The 22686-nt window shown below is 45.2% G+C and overlaps 1 protein-coding gene across 1 annotated transcript in view; it reads right to left on the bottom strand.

The window, feature by feature from the left end:
• The window catches only part of fam13c (family with sequence similarity 13 member C), an 86105-nt gene that overhangs the window by 41358 nt on the left and 22061 nt on the right, over positions 1–22686 (bottom strand). Inside the window, exon 4 of the mRNA XM_085994912.1 lies at positions 21763–21901. Within this exon, the coding sequence (XP_085851038.1) occupies positions 21763–21901 (139 nt within the window). The remainder of the gene's footprint in view (positions 1–21762; positions 21902–22686) is intronic.

Consider the following 22686-nt stretch of genomic DNA (forward strand, 5'->3'; position numbering starts at 1 on the left):
GAGACTGAGGGGCGAGAGAGAGAGAGACTGAGGGGCGAGAGAGAGAGAGACTGAGGGGCGAGAGAGAGAGACTGAGGGGCGAGAGAGAGACTGAGGGGCGAGAGAGAGACTGAGGGGCGAGAGAGAGAGGCTGAGGGGTGAGAGAGACTGAGGGGCTAGAGACAGAGAGAGAGACTTGTGGTGTATGTAACCGTTCCACCTTTAAGAGAACTATTTTAAGAGATGCACTACTTTATCTTGGCTGCTGTATACTGTAATACCGGTGGTGACCACACCGGTATATAAGTGCTGTGCAATGATTTATTGGGCAGTTCAGCCTGACCTCCGACTAGTAAAGACCTGTTGAATTTACTCTTGTGGTCTGTGTGCAGTGATTCTTATTAACCATAACTAGAACACACAGACTTAACAGTGGCGACGAGGACGATCTTACCCTGCGGCAGAGACATATCCAAGGCAGTTTAACGGGCGTCGAGAAGAGGCATCCGCCCTCATCATCCTGCTGAGAAAAGACTCGGGTCTGAAGAGCAAGGAAGAATCCTGACACGAAGCCTTCCATCAGCAACAGGCAGTGATCATCCCTTCCATCACGGTGGTGGGTAAGCCGATCAGCGACGAGCAGCAAGTCGGCCACGTTGGCTGTGAAGTAGGGGAGGGAAAAACGGAAGATATAAGGGCGGCGAACTCGACCACGGCCGGGGAAAAGAGCCGGACAGAAGTCGGGGCCAGAGGCGCTGAGACTGGGGCAGCATAAGGCACGGGAGCCGCGGTGAATGCAAACGCATCCGGTGTAAAAGACCGGGCTGCAAGCGGGCTGGGAGACGCAACAGCGTCGAGAGAGAGCTCGACCGTGACCGGGGAAAAAGGCCGGGCAGCTACCGAGGCCGCGAGGCGCGGGATAAAATTTTTAAAAACGCGGAGAACTCAGCCGCAGCCGGGGGAAAGGACCGGACTGCAAGAGGGGCTGGGAGGCACGATTTGAGAACCGCTGGGGAGGGCGAACGCAGCAATACGGCAATCGCCATTACAGCCAGCGGGGGAGAAAGGAAACGCGGGAAGCCGCCATTTTCGTAGGCGGGGGAAGAAGACAAGCGCGGGAAACCGCCATTTTGAAAAAAAAAAAAAAAAAAAAATCTTTTTGTTTCTCAAGAAGATTGCGAGGATGCCTAAGCATGGTAACATCAACGATTTCGATCCCGATGTTGAAGATTGGACCACGTATGTAGAACGCATAGAGATTTATTGTAAGGCAAATAAAATATCAGATGAAGATAAAGCACTAACCTTACTAAACTCAATGGGTGTGAAGACATACGGGCTATTGAAGCATCTTCTATCACCAGCTAAACCGGCGGATCAGGCTTTCGCTAATATTGTTGCTGTCCTGAGAAATCATTTGAACCCTACACCACTGATGTTAGCGGAACGATTTAAATTTTATGCGAGAACGCAACTGAAAGAGGAAAGCAACGCGGAGTATTTAATTGAACTGCGTAAGCTAGCGAAATACTGTCAGTTTGGGGAAAGACTGACAGAGGCACTGAGAGACAAATTCGTGTGTGGATTGTCGAAAGAAGGAACACAAAAGCGGCTGCTTGAAGAGAATGATCTTACACTTGATAAGGCTGTCACTATTGCAGCATCGCACGAAGCTGCAGCGAGAGGCACTGCGGAAATGCAGCTGAAGGCAGCGGTACTCAGCGTAGATCAAATGGCTTTGGGTACAGCGAAATGTTATCGTTGTGGAAAGACAACACACGATCAGAACCAATGCTGGTTTAAAAATCAGGAATGTAGAAAATGTGGCAAGCTTGGTCACATAGCTAAAGTATGCCGGTCAGGAAAGAAGACCAGCAACAAAAAGTCACTGCAGGAAAAGTGCAGAAAGGTACATGAGGTGGCTGAGAAGAGTTCGGATGAACAGAATTCGGATTCAGACTCCAACAGCAAGGAACTGGGTAGTCTGAGAATTCACAATGTGAGCAAGGAAGCTGACCGACAAACTATCTGGGTCACACTTCAGATAGCAGGAGTCCAAGTGAAGATGGAATTGGACACCGGATCGGTGTTGACGGTCATGAATAAGCAAGATTACAAAAGGTTATTCACACATATTCCCCTACGGGATACGGAGATAGTATTGCAGACATACACGGTGCAAAGAGTATACCCCATCGGAAAGATAAAAGTCAAGGTGGTACACAAGGGCAAAGAACACCAAGGAATGGACTTATATGTACTACCTGAGGGAGGTCCACCACTTCTGGGACGGGAGTGGATCAGGAAAATAAATATGGACTGGCACTCCCTAAAAGCAATAACGGTAGATTCCGGAAGAAAAGATGTCAAACCTGAACGATTGTCCAGAATATTGGATGAGGGCATATGCAGCAGTGACAGTGACAAAGCAGAGAGTGACAACTCGGTGAAGACAATCAGCTCAGACTCTGGAACTGATGATGGTAAGACCAGCCCATGTGCAAAAGACAAGTCTAAAATGGACTTGCAGACTAATGATGGAAAAACGAAGGAGTGCATAAATGCTTCAGAAGAGAACAAAGTATCAGAACAGAATTCCACTGAACAACAACATAGTTTGACAGAGAATTCGGAGTCTGTCCAGTCTACAGACATGCACATTTCTGAGGGCACTGCTGATTCAAAGAATGAAAAAGAATTGCTAACCAGAAATGAAAAGGAAAGTAAATCTGATAAACAAGTCACTCTGGTCCCGGATTCATTAACTCTCAATGGAGCAGTAGATTCTACCAATAGAAAGTCAAAGAGAAATTCTGATTCGGGTAGCATATCTGCATCCGATAGCGTTGACTTGAACATTTCCCTTTCAGGTGATCTCTCTTTAAACAAGGAAAGTGGCTCTCTATCAATACGGGGTAACCAAGCATACAACAAAACTCTGAAACGAACTAGAAAATTTGTTGTCGATGGAGTGGAAGTGAGTGTCACTACTTCAAAGATTATTGGTGAGGATGAGAAGAAAGCTGAGGAAATGCGATTCCTAAGGCGGCAGGAGCTGCGAGAGTTGCGGTTGCTTCAGAAGGAGGAACACCGGGCTCGAACTCAACTCAATTTCAAACTACAACAGCAATTAGAACAAATGATTCGCCGTTTTGAGCAAGAGATGAATGCAAAGAAAAAGTTCTTTGACACAGAGTTGGAGAATCTGGAAAGACAGCAGAAGCAGCTGATTGAGAAAATGGAACAGGAACACACAAACCGTCTGCGCGATGAGGCCAAACGAATCAAAGCTGAGCAAGAAAGGGAATATGTCAAATTCATCGATCAGTTGAAAGCTAAGAAGAAAGAGCACCCTTTTGTGAGCAGTGTCAGCAGTAATAAGCCACTCAGGGAATTGGTGGCAGAGGCAAAAGCTGAAGTGATGGAGGAACTAGAAGACAATAGAGAGGAAGCAGAAGATGACTCATCTGAACCATTATCACCCCTACCAGGTCACGCACGTGGTCCCTCCGAACTGAGCCAAATCAGTCTGGAAGCAGAAAAACTTCCCAAGGTACTCGAGCCTGTAGAAGCCAACAATGCTGGTTCTGAAGTTACGAAAGTTCAAGCTGTTAAGTCCAGTGAAGGACTATTAGATGAGTCACCCCAGCAACGAGAACCAGAGACCCCTGAAAGGCGTTATCCGTCTCGGATCAGGAGGCCTCCTCAGAGACTGAATCTGTGAACTGTTTTTACATGAAGTTGTGTATATATGTTATTATGTTATGTTAATGGGGAATATATACTGTTAAGCTAAAAAGGGAGGATTGTGGTGTATGTAACCGTTCCACCTTTAAGAGAACTATTTTAAGAGATGCACTACTTTATCTTGGCTGCTGTATACTGTAATACCGGTGGTGACCACACCGGTATATGTGCTGTGTAATGATTTATTGGGCAGTTCAGCCTGACCTCCGACTAGTAAAGACCTGTTGAATTTACTCTTGTGGTCTGTGTGCAGTGATTCTTATTAACCATAACTAGAACACACAGACTTAACAAGACTGAGGGGCGAGAGAGAGAGACTGAGGGGCGAGAGAGAGAGAGAGAGAGGGAGGCTGAGGGGAGAGAGAGAGACTGAGGGGCGAGAGAAAGAGAGAAAGACTGAGGGAGAGGGAGACAGAGAGAGAGAGAGAGAGAGAGACTGAGGGGAGAGAGAGAAAGAGACTGAGGGGCGAGAGAGAGAAAGACTGAGGGAGAGGGAGAGAGAGAGAGACTGAGGGGCGAGAGAGAGAGACTGGGGGGAGAGAGAAAGCGAGAGACTGAGGGGCGAGAGAGAGACTGAGGGGAGAGAGACAGAGACTGAGGGGCGAGAGAGAGAGAGAAACTGAGGGGAGAGAGAGAAAGAAACTGAGGGGGAGAGAGAGAGAGAAAGACTGAGGGAGAGGGAGTGAGAGACTGAGGGGCGAGAGAGAGAGACTGAGGGGCGAGAGAGAGAGAGAGAGACTGAGGGGCGAGAGAGAGAGACTGAGGGGCGAGAGAGAGAGGCTGAGGGGCGAGAGAGAGAGGCTGAGGGGCGAGAGAGAGAGACTGAGGGGCGAGAGAGAGAGACTGAGGGAGAGGGAGAGAGAGACTGAGAGGCGAGAGAGACTGAGGGGCGAGAGAGAGAGGCTGAGGGGCGAGAGAGAGAGAGAGACTGAGGGGCGAGAGAGAGAGGCTGAGGGGCGAGAGAGAGAGACTGAGGGGCGAGAGAGAGAGACTGAGGGGCTAGAGAGAGAGAGAGAGAGAGAGAGAGAGAGAGAGACTGAGGGGCGAGAGAGAGAGAGAGACTGAGGGGCGAGAGAGAGAGACTGAGGGGCGAGAGAGAGAGACTGAGGGGCGAGAGAGAGAGAGAGAGAGAGAGAGACTGAGGGGCGAGAGAGAGAGAGAGACTGAGGGGCGAGAGAGAGAGAGAGACTGAGGGGCGAGAGAGAGAGAGAGACTGAGGGGCAAGAGAGAGAGACTGAGGGGCGAGAGAGAGAGAGACTGAGGGGCGAGAGAGAGAGGCTGAGGGGCGAGAGAGAGAGAGAGACTGAGGGGCGAGAGAGAGAGGCTGAGGGGCGAGAGAGAGAGACTGAGGGGTGAGAGAGACTGAGGGGCTAGAGAGAGAGAGAGAGGCTGAGGGGAGAGAGAGACTGAGGGGCGAGAGAAAGAGAGAGAGAGAAAGACTGAGGGAGAGGGAGAGAGAGAGAGAGAGAGAGAGAGAGACTGAGGGGCGAGAGAGAGAGAGAGAGGCTGAGGGGAGAGAGAGAGAGAGACTGAGGGAGAGGGAGAGAGAGAGAGAGAGAGAGACTGAGGGGAGAGAGAGAGAGAGACTGAGGGGAGAGAGAGAAAGAGACTGAGGGGCGAGAGAGACTGAGGGGAGAGAGAGAGAGAGACTGAGGGGCGAGAGAGAGAGAGACTGAGGGGAGAGAAAGAGACTGAGGGGCGAGAGAGAGACTGAGGGGCGAGAGAAAGACTGAGGGGCGAGAGAAAGACTGAGGGAGAGGGAGAGAGAGAGACTGAGGGGCGAGAGAGAGACTGAGGGGCGAGAGAGAGAGACTGAGGGGCGAGAGAGAGAGACTGAGGGGCGAGAGAGAGAGAGAGAGAGCGAGAGAGAGAGAGAGGCTGAGGGGCGAGAGAGAGAAAGACTGAGGGAGAGGGAGAGAGAGACTGAGGGGCGAGAGAGAGAGAGAAAACCGTAAACAATGCATGCAGGGCAGAACTAGGCCAATATCCATTAATAATCACTATCCAAAAAAGAGCCACCAAACTTTGGGAACACCTAAAAATGAGCAACCCCCACTATCATTACGAAGCCCTGAAATGCCAAGAGAGGACCATAAAGAAGAATACCCTCAGTCAACTAGTCCTGGGACTCAGTGAAGTAACTACTAACACTACTAACAATAACCAGCCCCAGGACAGTGACAGCGTAACACAAAGAATTCGACCCAACACAATCGTCACTAAGCAAAAGGAAAAATATCTGTCATATTGGGCAGAAACAACAAAAACCCAAAACAATCTCAATTGCTACTTGGCCCTAAACAGACAATACAACATGGCTGATTACCTGACCATGGTAAAGGATAGCAAACTGAGAAAAACCTTGACAATGTACAGACTTAGTGAACATAGCCTGGCGATCGAAAAAGGTAGACACAGGCAGACCCGGCTACCAAGAGAGGACAGGATATGCTCTCACAGCAGTCAGGGAGTGGTGGAGACAGAGATGCACTTCCTCACAGCTTGTAGAAAATATCAGGGGATAAGGGAGAATTTCTACCCAAAATTCACAAAAATATGCCCCGAATTCAGAAATTTGAATGACGACCAAAAACTCCCATACCTACTAGGGGAAGAGAAAAATTGTGTAACCTTAGCGGCACACTATGTTACAGCTTGCCATAAACAGAGGGACAACCACTAAATATAAGAGTAGTATATTGTGGCGGATCGCCACCTAAACGGGCGCAATCCACTTTTCCGTCCGTGGACAATAAATCGGGCACCTTGCCTTTAAGAAGCATGCTGCCTTTAAGGCAGGACAAAGGAGCGGGCGTCGCCCTCAGTGTGTACACAAGAGCGCGGGCGTCGCCCCATTCGGGTTTCGGTTTTAGCAGAGAGAAGAGCTGGGGCAGCCATCTCTCAAGAGAATGTAATAAAAAGCCATGTGTTCCTCAGATCGGTTCGGCCTCCATTCGTGTTCCGCGGCAGCCTCAACAATATACAAATTATATGAATGTATATTTATACACTCAGGGATATATCTGTTTATACACTGTATGGATAGATCTGTATTTATGTGTTCAACCATGAATGTTTTTCGATGCTTTGGCAACATAAGATGTACCTTGTCATGCCAATAAAGCAATTTGAATTGAATTGAATTGAATTGAGAGAGACTGAGGGGAGAGAGAGAGAGAGACTGAGGGGCGAGAGAGAGAGAGACTGAGGGACGAGAGAAAGAGAGAGAGAAAGACTGAGGGAGAGGGAGAGAGAGAGAGACTGAGGGGCGAGAGAGAGAGAGACTGAGGGGCGAGAGAGAGAGAGACTGAGGGGCGAGAGAGAGAGAGACGGGGGAGAGAGAGAGAAAGACTGGGAGAGAGAGACTGAGGAGAGAGAGAGAGACTGAGGAGAGAGAGAGAGACTGAGGAGAGAGAGAGAGACTGAGGAGAGAGAGACTGAGGAGAGAGAGAGAGACTGAGGAGAGAGAGAGAGAGACTGAGGGGAGAGAGAGAGAGAGAGAGAGAGAGAGAGAGAGAGACACTGAGGAGAGAGAGCGAGAGCAAGAGAGAGAGCCTGAAGAGGGAGAGAGACAGACACTGGGGAGGGGGAGAGAACGAGGGAGAGAGAGAGGGAGGGAGGCCGGGGGAAGAGAGGGAGGGAGGCCGGGGGAAGAGAGGGAGGGAGGCCGAGGGGGGAGAGAGGGCGGGAGGCCGAGGGGGGAGAGAGGGAGGGAGGTCCAGGGGGGAGAGAGGGAGGCCGAGGGGGGAGAGAGAGAGAGAGGCGCCGAGGGGGAGAGAGAGAGACCGAGGGGGGAGAGAGACCGAGACCGGGGGGGGGGGGGGAAGAGAGAGACCGAGGGGGGGGGGGGGGGGGGAAAAGAGAGACTGACCGAGGGGGGGGGGGGGGAAAAGAGAGAGACACTGAGGGGGAGAGAGAGAGAGACTGAGGGGGAGAGAGAGAGAGATTGGGGGGGAGAGAGAGAGAGGAGTAGGAGAGATTGGGGAGAGATAGGGACAGCGAGAGGTAGAATGAGATGGATAGAGCGAGAGACAGGGACAGAGCGAGATAGAGAGCAAAACAGAAGGAGAGAGAGAGAGGGAGGGAGGAATAATGGTCATGACGCGTGTAGTCCGTTCCCGGGGACTGAGTGGTGGCCGCACTGAGGAACAACACAGGTGGAGGCGCAGCACATGTAAAATGGCCGCTGGAAGGAGGCGAAAGCAAACAAGTTGTAGGCTCCCAGTGAAACAAAAATGAATTTTTTTTTTTTAATTCAGAAAATTGTTTAAAGCTGGAAAAGTACAGGAAAGTGATGTTGAATGGCCCGCAGTAAGTTCCAGTTAAATTTTGCCAAGTGTTGTCCCCTTTTTGAAAGAGTCTATCAGGGTTATTTAAACCATGTTATGAGAGAAGGGAAAGTTTGTGCCCCTGTTTGTACCTGAGTCTGTGAGAGACGGAGGAACGGCAGCAGAAAAAGAGGAAACAACTTCTCCAAAAACTGATCCCAACTCATCGCCAAGGCTGGGGTTAGATAACCTCACTGCCTACTTAAGAAGTTTAACCACTTTATTCACTTTCTTATTTGAGCTCCGTTTGGAATTAGACTTTATTTTATTGTTTTTGTTGTATGTTTAATGACAGCATTGAAGAGGGAAAGAGAAACTTGGAGAAACATTTTCTGTCAAAGCTGCAACAAGACTTGAAAGAATTTAAAGATTTTTAAATAACTTTTCACAAAAAAATGGTTTTAAAACACTTTTATCCCCCTAAGTTTTGAAAATGATTTTGGAAGAAACAAAAATCAAATTTTCCTCATCTAAACAACTTTCAACAAGTCGTCAAGTCCAAATGCTTTTAAAGAGGGTCTGAAATGCTTAAAACATTTTAAAATTGAAATTTCTCAATATTTGATTTTGAATGATCGACTTAAGTGAGTAGCTTTATGCAGACATGCAACCGTGCTGTTGAGCAGGAGGAGGATTGGGGCGGTTTGTAGGGGTTACATATTACTTTTTATTGACTTTTTAAAAAATATCATTAAGACTTTTAGGAAAAGAACCAAAAAAGGGGAAAAGCACAAACCATTTTATTTTGTCTGTCGTTCTATAGTCCTAACAAGTCCCAGGAATAATATAAATATAGATTTCCTCTTAAATGTTTAGTGGAGTGTTAATAGAAACACGAGTTAGGTAATGATATATAAAAATTGCAGGAAGCTACTTTAGAAGAAACTACTATTTGTTTATTGAGAAAGACACAAAAAATACTTTGATTAAACTGATAATGTACAATTTCGATTTGGTATAAATGTTTGAAATAGGAGATTAAAAATTGAGAGTACAATGAAGTTTGTTTCCCGCTATTTAATTGTGAAGTACCTAAAATAATTCAACACTTTTTATGATAAGAGCAGGAATTAATATTGTGGAGAATGTTTGAGAGAAAAACATTAGATGCGAAATTTGTAAATTAACATTTTTACGTCACCATATTAATAAACATTTCCAAATCAATCTGACTGGTTCTCATGTCCTGGAAGAAAGATAAATGTTTATTTCTGTTAAATCATAGCTTTTCCTGCTTTTTGTTTTTAATTTGGTGATGCAAATTGTGTATGTGTTTTTCTGCACTTGTGAATAAGTGCTGCATTTCTGACATGTTACATGGGGTGTGCTGGTTCAAGAAGACAACATTTATTAATGGAAGTGATTGAAGTTGGAAATACAGATACCCGTTTTTGTTCAATTCTTTTTAATACTGTGATCTAAAGAACTACAGCCCTTTATATTTGTTGGTTGTCTGGTTGCATTGTGATTAATATTCTAATTACTTATGTGGACATCCAGCACGTCAGCGCCATAGGAAAGCTACTACTTGTGCAGCCGTTGCTATAGTGACATGAGGAATTAGACATGAGGAATGGGCCAATACGTTGAAAACTTTAAAATTAATGCTAATTGCATGAATAGATATGCCTCTTTCAGCTCACCATGGGCTTTTGGATTGTTTGTCGATGCATAACCGTGTAACTGAGTGATGTTTCTGAAGTGTTAATGCATTATTATGCAGTTCTTTTATATCCCAGTCATTTCTGACAAGTATTTTTTTTTTAAAATAGAGTCTGTACATGATGAACTAAAAGCTTTGAATTAATTCTACCGTAAACAAATTTGCAGAATGGGCATGTATATGACAAATGAATTTCAATATAGGTAAGTGTGAGGTGGTGCATTTTGGCAGAAGGAGTAAGAAGGCGACCTACTCCTTGGAAAATAAGAGTCTAAATGGGGTAGAGGTGCAACGTGATCTAGGGGTATAAATTCACAAATCATTAAAAGTAGCAACACAGGTTAAAAAAAGCACTGGGGTTCATTTCTAGAGGAATAGAATTCAAAAGCAGAGAAGTTATGTTAAACTTATATAGAACCTGGTCTGATTGTCTCATGATTTGAGATGGTGGGATGGTAATATGGCATTACTGTATATGCTTCTAATTGATTGTTGTAAAAGTTGTTATAAATGTTGTTTTTCTAAAATTTGCCCATGGCCGAAAAGGTCGCGCTCAAAGGAGTTCATAGCCCACTCAGTACAAAAACAAATTACTGTAGAGGGAATATTGACTAGGACCACTGCTCTTTTTGATATAAATAAGTGACCTGGACATACAGGGCACAGTTATAAAGTTTGCAGACGACACGAAACTCGGAAATGTAATAAACAATGAGGAGGATAGTAACAGACTTCAGGAGGACATAGACGGACTAGTGAAATGGGCAGACACATTTAACGCAGAGAAGTGGGAGTCATTCATTTTGGTAGGAAGAATGAGGAGAGGCAATACAAACCAAATGGCACAATTTTAAAGGGAGTGCAGGAACTAAGAGACCTTGGGGAGGGGGGGGGTGCACGTACACAATCTTTGAAGGTGGCAGGATAACTTGAGAAGGCTGTTAAAAAGGGCATACTGGATTCCTTGGCTTTATTAATAGAGGCAGAAAGTACAAAAATAAGGAAGTTATGCTAAACCTTTATAAATCACAGGCCAACTCTGGGCACCACACTTTAGGAAGGATGTCAAGCGAGGGCACAGAGCAGATTTACCAGACTGGTACCAGGGATGAGGAACTTCAGTTATGTGGAGAAACTAGAGAAGCTGGGATTGTTCTCCTCAGAGTAGAGAAGGTTAAAGAGAGAAATAAAAACAGAAAATGCTGGAAGTACTCAGCCAGTCAGGCAGCATCTGTACAGAGAGAAACAGAGTTAACGTTTCAGGTCGATGACCCTTTGTCAGAACTGGAAAAAGTTGGAGATGTAACAGGTTTTTAAGCAAGTGTAGGGGCGAATAAAAGGGAAGGTCTGTGATAGGATGGAAGGCAGGAGAAGTTAAGAGACAAAAGGGATGATGGTGCAACGCAAAAGGAGTTGATAATGGGACAAGTTAAGAAACAAAAGATGGCTCTAGATGAAGTGTAAATGGCAATGGCAGAATGAAAGACAGCTGCCATGTGAGAAAGAGAAAAAAAATGATAAGGGCAGAGGTTAAGGTCTGAAATTCTTGAACTTGATGTGGAGTCCAGAAGGCTGTAAAGTGCCTAATTGAAAGATGAGGTGCTGTTCCTCGAGCTTGCGTTGAGCTTCATTGGAACAGTGTAAGAGGCCGAGGACAGAGAGGTCAGAGTGGGAGTGGAGCGGAAAATTAAAGTGACAGGCGACCGGAAGCTCAGGGTCACCCGTACGGACTGAACAGAGTGTTCCACAAAGCGGTCACCCAATCTGCGTTTGGTCTCCCCCAATGTAGAGGAGGCCGCATCATGAGCAGCGAATACAGTATACTAAATTGCAAGTAGTACAAGTAAATCGCTGTTTCGCCTGGAAGGAGTGTTTGGGGCCCTGGACAGTGGGAAGGGAGAAGGTAAAAGGGCAGGTGTTGCATCTCCTATGCTTGCACGGGAAGGTGCCGGGCGAAGGGATAGGGTGTTGGGGCTGATAGAGGACTGGACCAGGGTATCGCGGAGGGAGCGGTCCCTTTGGAATGCAGAAAGGGGAGGCGAGAGGAAGATGTGTTTGGTGGTGGGATCACACTGGAGGTGGCAGAAATGGTGGAGGATGATCCGTTGAATGTGGAGGCTGGTGGGGTAAAAGGTGAGGACAAGGGGAACCCTATCGTGGTTCCGGGAGGGAGGGGAAGGGGTGAGAGCAGAAGTGTGGGAAATAGAACGGACACGGTCAAGAGCCGTGACAACCATGGTGGAGGGGAATCCTCGGTTGACCTTCCCTTTTGTTCTTTCCCCCCCCCTCCCCGCCCCTACACTTGCTTAAAAACCTGTTACATCTCCAACTTTTTCCCAGTTCAGTCAAAGGGTCATGGAACTGAAACGCTAACTCTGTTTCTCTCTCCACAGATGCTGCCTGACCTGCTGAGTGTTTCCAGCATTTTCTGCTTTTATTTCAGATTTCCAGCATCTGTGGTATTTTGCTTTTGTATTAAGGTTAAAGAGAGATTTGATAGAGGTGTTCAAATCACAAAGGGTTTTGATAGAGTAGATAGGGAGAAACTGTTTCCAGTGGCAGGAGGGTCGGTAACCAGAGGACACAGATTTAAGGTAATTGGCAAAAGAACCAGAGGGGAGATGAGGGGGGGGAAATTACACTGTGAGTTATAATGATCTGGAATGCACTGCCTGAAAGGGAGGTGGGAGCAGATTCAATGGTAATTTTCAAAATGGAATTATATAAATACTTGAAGGGGAAAAAATGACAGGGCTATGGGGAAAGAGCGGGTGAGTGAGCTTGGACAGCTCTTTCAAAAGAGCCGGCACAGGCACGATGGGCTGAATGGCCTCCTTCTGCAAAATCATTCTATGAAAAAAAATATACATACATAAATGGACAGAGAGAGATTTTTAATTAGAATCATCTGTTCGAAAACCATCTTTTCAACAGCAATGAGTTTACACTGGCACTTCGGATGCTGCACTGCATTGTTGGATTGTAGCATTTGCTGATTTTAATAGTCCCAGATTGCTAATTGTTGATAAAAATCATTGTTCTAATGAAACACTGCATGGGGAAAATTACTCTCTCTTTCAGACACTGATTGGTCATCTGGGCATTTCCTAAGTAGAGGAGCAAATCTGCAGGGAAATCGCAGAGATATGCAAGAGCTATAGAGTGGTGATATTGGGGGACTTTAATTACCCAATTATCAATTGGGATAATGCTAGGGTAAAGGGAAAGGAGGGGGAGGAATTTCTGAAATGTGTTCAGGAGAATTTCCTTGATGAGTATGTTCTTGGCCCAACTAGGAAGGAGGCATTGCTGGATCTGGTGCTGGGGAATGAGGTGGGCCAGGTCGACCAGGTGTCTGTGGGAGAACGCTTGGGAACGAGTGATCATCGTATCATAAGATTTAGATTAGCAATGGAGAGGAGCAAGGAACAAACTAGAGTGGAACTTCCAAACTGGAACAGGGCTAACTTCAATGGGATGCAAAAGGATCTAGCCAGGGTAAAATGGAACCAAAGACTGACAGGAAAAACTATAACAGAACAATGGGTGATCTTTAAGGAGGAGATGTTCCAAGTACATTCCAACAAGAGGGAAGGGTAAGGGAACCAAAGCAAGGGCTCCTTGGATGACGAGGGAGATAGAGAAGATGACAAAACAAAAAAAAGGTGTATGATGCATGTCAGGTGAATTCTTCAAGGGAGAACCGACCAAATACAATAAGTTGAGAGGGGAAGTGAAGATGAAAATAAGATGGGAAAGAGAGAATATGAGAGTAGAATGGCGGTTAACATAAAAGGGAACCCAAAAATCTTCTACCGGCATGTAAACAGTAAATGGGTAGTAAGAGGCAGGGTGGGGCCTATTAGGGACAAAGAAGGTGATATATGCTTAGAGATGCAGGGTAAGGCTAGAATACTCAATGTGTACTTTGTATCGGTGTTTACTAAGGAGGTGGATGCTGACAAAATATCGGTAGAAGTGGAAAAGGTAGAAACAGAAAAGGTAGAAGCAATGGAAGGGGTGAGAATTGATAGACAGGATGTACTAGAAAGGCTGGGTATGCTTAGAGTGGATATGTCACCTGGTCCCGATGGCTTGCATCCCAGGTTGCTAAGGGAATTGGGGGAGGAGATAGTGGAAGGGCTTGCCATAATTTTCCAATCTTCCCTAGATGCGGGGGTGGTGCCTGAGGATTGGAAAGTGGCAAATGAGGCACCATTGTTCAAGAAAGGGTGTAAAGACAATCCTAGTAACTACAGGCCAGTCAGTTTAACATCAGTGGTGGGCAAAGTTTTAGAAACAATAATCAAGGAAAAAATTAAGAGGTTTAAGCTAATTAAGGAGAGCCAACACGGATTGGTAAAAGGCAGATGTGTTTGACTAATCTAATTGAATTTTTTGATGAAGTAACAGGGAGGATTGATGAAGGGAGTGCAATGAATGTTGTCTACATGAATTTTAGGAAGGCATTTGACAAAGTACCACATAGAAGGCTGGTTAACAAAATTGAGGCTCATGGAATAGGTGGGTTAGTGGCAGCTTGGCTAAGGAATTGGCTTAAGGACAGAAAACAGCTAGTTATGGTAAATGGCTGTTTTTCAGATTGGAGGATAGTAGACAGTGGTGTGCCCCAAGGGTCAGTGCTGGGGCCACTGCTTTTTTTTGATAAATAAATGACCTGGATATTGGAATACAGAGTAGAATTTCTAAATTTGCCGATGACACCTAACTTGGGGAGGTGGCAAACAGTGAGGATGATACCAATCGACTGCAACAGGACGTAGAAAGGCTAGCAGAATGGGCAGACAAGTGACTGATGGAATTTAACAGAGAAGTGTAAGGTGATGCATTTTGGCAGAAGGAACAGGGAGAGGCAATATACACTTAATGGCACAGTTTTAAAGAGTGTGCAGGGACAGAGGTGTAATGATATCAGCAAATAGAGATGGTATTTGCCTGTTTGATTATGATGCCTTACCAGCATGTTTGCATGTATTGATTGCTTGTGCCTGACCAGCAGAGGGCATGTGACAGAGACAAGCAAGGCAGTTTAGTTTAGTTTCAGTTTCATTCTAGATGCATCACTAGCATGATGTCTCCTGTAAATGCTGTATAAAGAGTTGAACAGACTTTAGATTAAAAGACATTCTCTTTCATAAATGTCTCGTCATTGAACCCACAAAGAAATCAATACATGGTGTCAGAAGTGATTGAAAGAGATGAAGAGAAAAAATCTGAAGTTAAATCAGCTCTCCACAAATTAGCAAGCCAAAAGAGAACATCGTTGCTTACCATTGGAGAATAGCTAACGAAGTGAAAAAATGGAAGGTTTACACCCACCGGCGATGCTTCAGTTGACAGGTAATGTGGCTGAAAATTGGAGGAGGTTCAAACAACGTTTGGGGTTGTATTTATCAGCAATCGGAGCTGACGAGAAAGGTGATAAAATGAAAGCGTCACTGTTCTTACATGTCGTGGGTGATGAAGCGCTGGAGGTGTATAATAACTTCACATTCGCTGCTGATGGAGACAAAATGAAGCTAGCTAAAATAATGGAAGAGTTTGAGGCCTACTGCATACCTAAACGTAACGTGACGTTTGAGAGGCACAGATTTTTCACATGTGTACAGAAAACGGGAGAGACTATTGATCAGTATGTGACTGAACTGAGAAACAGAAGCAAAACATGTGAATTTGGGGGACTGACAGACTCGCTGATAAAAGACAGACTGGTGTGTGGTATTCCAGATAATGGTCTAAGGGAAAGACTGCTAAGAGAGCAAGATCTAGACCTGGGAAAAGCCATAGCACTGTGTAGGGCTACAGAGACTGTGAAGTTGCAGGCAAAGGAGCTGTTCAGTGACAATAGCTGCAACGTGGATGCAGTGAGAAAGAACGGATACAAACCGTTTAACAAAACGAGCGCCAATGTGAAAAAAGAGGGGTGGCCAGTGAACGAAAATGAAAGGGACAATCGAAAGTCATGTAGTCAATGCGGTACACAGCATCCACCAAGAAAGTGTCCAGCATATGGTAAAACATGCAATAGTTGCAACAAGAACAACCATTATGCCCGTTGCTGTAAGAACCAAGCGCAACAAAGCAAGGTCCATACAGTAGATGAAAGCGAGATAGAGGAGTTCTATGTAGATGTTGTGTCTGAAAACAAAAAAGAAGAAAGAGACTGGATGTTGACACTAAAAGTGAATGACATACACATTCCATTTAAATTGGATACAGGAGCACAAGTTAATGTGATATCAGAGACCGATTTTAAGAAAATTAGACCCAGACCAAAGATACATGGAATAAAAGTGAAAGTGACAGGATACTCAGGTACTGATATACCAGTGAAAGGAAGATGCATTGTCCAAGTAACACACAAGGACAGAGAGCACACGCTAGCATTAATCATGGTGCCAAAGGATGTGCAAGCCATACTAGGTTTAAAAGCCTGTGAGAGATTGAACCTGGTAAAGAGAGTCCTCGTTGTGGAAAGCGAAGGAGAGACAGTCTATGATGAACTCATGAAAGAGTACAAAGACCTATTTAAGGGTCTAGGCTGCATTCCAGGAGAACACACGATCAGAGTAGATAAAAGTATGACATCGGTCATACATCCATGCAGAAAAGTTCCGTTTGCTCTTCAAAAGCAACTGAAGGCAGAGTTGGACAGGATGGAAAGCCTGAACGTGATTCAGAAGATAGATGAGCCAACTGAGTGGGTGAGTTCCCTCGTCGTAGTGGACAAAAAGAATGGAAAGCTCAGAATTTGCCTGGATCCAAGAGATCTAAACAGAGCAATAAAGAGAGAGCACTTCAAGCTTCCTACACGTGAGGAAATCATGTCACAGTTTGCAAATGCAAAGTATTTCAGCAAGTTAGATGCATCATCAGGATTTTGGCAGATGAAGCTGGACGAGGCAAGTTCAAGAGTGTGCACGTTCAACAGTCCATTTGGCAGATACAGATTCCTAAGGTTACCATTTGGCATTGCCTCAGCTCCTGAAGTGTATCACAAAACTATCCATATGATCTATGAGCACCTGGAGGGAGTTGATACATCAATGGATGACATCATAGTATGGGGAACCACGAGAACTGAGCATGACGAGAGACTGAAAAAAGTGCTGGAAGCAACAAGGAAAACAAACCTGAAGCTGAATAGAGGGAAATGCCAGCTCGGGGTGACAGAACTGACATTCGTGGGAGATATCCTTAGCAGTGAGGACATCAGACCAGATCCCAGAAAGGTGTCCGCCATTGAGAATATGCCAAAGCCACAATGCAAAAAGGACGTGCAGAGGTTTAATGGAATGATCAACTACATGGGGAAATTCATATCCAACCTCTCAGAAAAGATGGCGCCACTGAGAAGACTAACTGAAAAGAACATAGAATGGGAATGGAATCATGAGCATGAGAAGTCATGCAGCGATCTAAAGAAACTGCTCACAGAGGAACCAGTTCTGAGGTTTTATGACCCAGCGAGACCCATCAAGATATCAGATGCATCACAGAGTGGGCTTGGTGCCGTTCTTCTGCAAAAATATGACTACTGGCAACCTATTGCATATGCATCGCGCTCAATGACAGACGCGGAGACGCGATATGCTGAAATAGAAAAGGAGCTGCTCAGCATCACATACGCCTGTGAAAGATTTCACCAGTTTGTGGCAGGACAAGCAATCAGTGTAGAGACTGACCATAAGCCCTTGATTGCATTGTTCCAAAAGCCACTAAATAGCTGTCCGCTTAGAATACAAAGAATGATGATCAGGCTGCAACGCTATACACTGAATGTTGCGTACACACCGGGTAAGCTGATGTATACAGCAGACACGTTGTCCAGAGCTGTAGACCCAAGTGAGCCCGCAAACACCACAATGGATGAAAAAGTGAACGCCTACGTGGACATGATCACAAGTGCACTGCCCATAGCAGATGCAAAAATGGAGCTCATAAAGAATGAGACAAACAAAGATGAAACAATGAGACGACTGAGGAAAAGCATCTTGAATGGATGGCCCAACATGAAGCAAGACTGCTCACCTGACATGGCAGAGTACTGGAACTGCAGGGCAGAACTCAGTGGTCGAAGACATCATCTACAAAGGAAGTAAAATAGTTATCCCAAAGAGTCTGAGAAAAGAGATGTTAAAAAAGATCCATGGATGACATCTGGGAATCAAAGTGTAAGAAAAGAGCACGAGAGGTGATGTACTGGCCACGAATCAACCAAGATGTGACAAATGAGGTGTCAAACTGCACAATATGCCTGAAATATCGAGCAAGCAATCCGGTAGAACCACTAAAGCCACACCCAGCGCCAGACAGACCTTGCCAGAAGGTAGGCGCTGACCTATTCGTATGTCAAGGGAAGGACTATCTTGTAGTCACAGACTATTACTCCCTGTATCCAGAGGTTTGTAGACTGCACACCACCACTGCAGATGCTGTGATAACATGTATGAAAGCCATATTCTCCAGACATGGCGTGGCAAGCGAGGTCTTCACAGACAATGGACCTCAGTTTTACAATGCAAGTTTCCGACACTTTGCCAAAGAGTGGGACTTTGTCCACACAACGTTAAGTCCTCACTATCCACAGTCCAATGGACTAGTGGAAAAATCGGTCCAGACAGTGAAAAGACTGATGTACAAGGCAAAAGACAGTGGAACTGACTTCTACCAAAGCATGCTTGTATACCGCACAACGCCGCTCGAGTGTGGTAAGTCACCAGCCCAACTCCTGATGGGACGTCGGCTAAGGTCAAACCTACCCATCCCGGAGAACCTCCTGAAAACAAAAGAGGGGGAGAAAGTGAGGAAGTTCAAAGAACAGAAAGAAAAGCAAAAGTACTACTATGACAGAGGAACACAAAACCTACCTGAACTCCACACTGGTGACCAAGTAAGGTTCAAAGACAAAACAAACATATGGACTCAGAAGGGAACTGTCCTGAGTGAAGTTCAACCAAGATCATACACCATTCAGACAGATGAGGGTGCTGTTCTGAGAAGAAATCGTGAAGATCTTCTCATGGGACCAGCCACAGTAGGTCAAGAGACTGATACTGTTGAACAACCTGATCACACAGCTGAGAACACATCATCTGAGGCAACAACTCAGATTCAAGGACAATCAATCAGAAAATCCTCAAGACACATGAAGCCTCCTGAGAGACTCATTGAGCAAATTTAAGGACTATTGTTATAGAAGGAAGTAATGTTATCTTATTCTTTCTTCAAGTTCTAGTGTATTGACATATTTCATGTGAACACACAAAGCAAGGTTAAAAAACCTTGATCATGATAATGATAATGTAAGTTCATTAAGTGTTACAGTTAAAATGCAGATTAATACAAAGAAAACATGTTGTTAGTTAAAAGTAAAATACTTTTGTTTTAAGAAAAGGAGATGTAATGATATCAGCAAATAGAGATGGTATTTGCCTGTTTGATTATGATGCCTTACCAGCATGTTTGCATGTATTGATTGCTTGTGCCTGACCAGCAGAGGGCATGTGACAGAGACAAGCAAGGCAGTTTAGTTTAGTTTCAGTTTCGTTCTAGATGCATCACTAGCATGATGTCTCCCGTAAATGCTGTATAAAGAGTTGAACAGACTTTAGATTAAAAGACATTCTCTTTCATAAATGTCTCGTCATTGAACCCACAAAGAAATCAATACAAGAGGGACCTGGGAGTTAATGTGCATAGGTCCGTGAAGGTGGCAGGACATATTGGGAGAGTGGTTAGCAAAGCATATGGGATCTTGGGCTTCATAAATAGAGGTACTGAGTGCAAAAGTAGAGAAGTTATGCTGAACCTTTATAAAGCACTGGTTAGGCCACAACTGGAGTATTGCGTCCAGTTCCGGTCACCACAATTTAGGTAGGATGTGAAGCCCCTTGAGAGGGTGCCGAGGAGATTTACCAGAATGGTTCCGGGGATGGGGGATCTTAGCTACAAGGACAGGTTGGAGAAGCTGGATTTATTTTCATTAGAGCAAAGGAGGTTAAGGGGTGATTTGATAGAGGTGTACAAGATTATGACGGGTTTGGATAGGCTAGATGGGGAAAGGCTGTTCCCACTAGTTGATGGTACAAGGCCTAAGGGACACAGAATTAAGGTTTTGGGCAAGAGATACAGGGGGAACGAGAGGGAAAACTTTTTTACGCAGCGAGTGGTGAGGACCTGGAACTCGCTGCCGACGGAAGTGGTGAAAGCAGAGACACTTAGGCCTAGAAATTGGGTTGGGGCGCCAAAGTGGCGCAAAAGTCGCCTGAGCGCAGGATTTAGCGCAGCGATCGGAGTGATACCGATCGCCAGAAATTCAGTTTCAGTGCCCCTCGAGGGACACGGGGCGAGGCTCGAGGCGCTCCGCGTCCCTCTTAGGGCGCTGAAACTGATTATCACAGCGCAACGTGCCACAGCGCCACATGCTGCGGCACGGCACGCTGCGGTACTGCAGGCCTTCCTCCCACTGTTAAGGGGGAGGTGCCTGCAACAGCGCGATCCCCGCTCGCGAGTGCCGGCAAATGAGCCCGGCACCAAGGAGAAGTGCCGGGCTCTCAGGAAACAGCTGGCAATGCCGCGGGGGGGAGGTTAGGAGGCCGGGGACAGAGGTGCTGGCAGGCGGCCGCCGAAAAAGCAGCCGCCCCGCACCTCCACCTTAACTTGCGCCGCTGCCGGCACAGTAAGGCCCCGTGAACCGGGCGCGGGTAGCAACTGCACCGTTCGCTACCAAATATCGTGAACGGGGCACGAATGGGGCGCTGCACACACCGATGAAGTCATCGGTGGCAGCGCAGCGCAAATGCCTAACGCCACCATTAGTGCCCCTACTGAATATCGCGGGAGACGCAGCCAGTGGCGCTACAGCCACTGACTGCCTCTTTAGGTGCTAACAGGTGGCGCTACTCACCCAATTTCTCCCCCTTAATGTTTTCAAGGGGAGACTGGATAGGCACTTGAGGGAAATAAACTTGTAGGGCTACGGGGATAGAGCGGGGGAATGGGGCTGACTGGATTGCTCCGCAGAGAGCCGGCACGGACTCGATGGGCCGAATGGCCTCCTTGTGTGCCGTTATGACTCTATGACCTCCAAAATAGATGGTGGTAGTGAGAGGGGTGAAGAAAGTAAGACAAGCACTTTCAAATTTACAAAAAAGAAAAATGGTGTTAGAATATGTGGTGTAAAATTCAAGTTGGTATTAAAAAAGAGAAATAGGGGAAGAGAGAATCTGAAGGGAAATGGTAGAACTGTCAAATACAAATACATAAAGTGTTTAATTGATATTTTCTATTAAGGCGTTAAGTTGTGCTTTGGGTGTTTAATATAATAGTTTATGATTAATATTATGTGATCATTATTGCTGCAATTTTATGCTTGTTTCAGTATCACAGTGCATGAATTAGAAGCAAACAAAATCAGTCAGCCAGGAAAACAGGAATTTTCTTGCACTTGTGAGCAGTCTAAGAGTTATCAGAAGAATTGTTCCCCTCCAAAAGATTAGTGGGCACGTGGAACAGACTCCTAGCAATAGTTAATGCTGCATTGAAGAGCTGGGTAAATATCTGGTTCAGAATGGGTTTGGTGACTGTGGAAATCCATCAGCTCAGATTGAGCATTGGAGGTGTGAAAATGGAGAGAAAGAGAGAATAAAAGAAAAATAGATTGAGGGAGTTTTTCTTGGATTACCTTGGAGAGGGTTCATTTTACCTCAGGAGATTTATTAAGTGGGGAAATAAAGTAAGTGTGGAGGCGTCCCTGTTTGGGTTGATTATACAAGGCACATACTTCATAGGTCATTTGGCCTTTCACATTTTATCTTCCTAGAATTCATTGTATGCAGCAGGTTTTCCACTCTAAGGCAGGGTTGGTTTTTGTGTCACATAACGAAAAAGTGAACATTCCAGCAAGTACAGAAGTGAATTTTGAACACCGTAGACTAAACTTTATTAAGAGTTTATATTAGAGCGCCTCAAAATAAAATAATTTTAATAAATGTTCTTAAATCTAACTTTTTAATCACATACCCGGTATTTCTTTTCTTGCTCAAATTTTTCTTCATATTTTCGTATTTTCTTTCTTAAATTCTGGATCTGTTTAGTCAGTTGCGTCACCAACATTGGACCGTTTTCAGCTTCAGAATTAACCAGCGTAGAGTTTCTTGGCCTTGAAGGAGAGTACCGTGGAGGGTCAATTTAAAATACAACAGCTCAGCAGTTATGACATCAATACCACAACCCGAACACCCTTCACAGAAACACAAATGTTCCTTTGAGCAACAACCGACGCCAAAATCTCTGCCTACAAGAATGTGCGTGTTACTAAGCAAATCTTTTCCATATCCTCCGTGTATTACAGGAGTAAACCCAGGTTGTGAAGAAAAAATTACAAAGTGCTCAGACCCATTTTTGTCAGGACAGTACAAGATGACTCTCCCATCCCATATAAAGGCATCTTTCCCAATTGTCTCCAGAATAGGAGATCCTTCCACATAGCTTCCACCAAAAGATGGCTCACTATCATCCAGTCTTGGTCTCCTATGTCTTTAGTACCATTTTCTTGTTTTCTTTAATTATAGTTCAGGCATTCACAGTTGGCAGGGCCAGAATTTATTTGCATTCAACACATTACTGGGCTATGTGAAATTTGGAAGAGCATTTCTATCTGGACAAGCTTGGAGCTCATATGCACAAAAGACACTCACTCAGTCAGTCGCACATAAGAGTATACAAGAACATAAGATATGAAGGTAATTATGTTTGGAGGTTGTAAAAAGCGCCATATAAATGCAAGCTCTTTCTTTCAGTAATGAAAAAGGTTGACATCTATATCTTGGGATAATCGTAACAAGTCATTTTAAGCAGTAAGGCTCCAGCGGGGAGCAATTATTATACTTTCACCAAACATTACAGGATAGATTCATGGGCAAAAGATGATCTATAACATGACAA

Source organism: Somniosus microcephalus, chromosome 8 (assembly GCF_052327205.1).
Source record: "Somniosus microcephalus isolate GS21.2 chromosome 8, FLI_Smic_1.0, whole genome shotgun sequence".
NCBI lineage: Eukaryota > Metazoa > Chordata > Chondrichthyes > Squaliformes > Somniosidae > Somniosus > Somniosus microcephalus.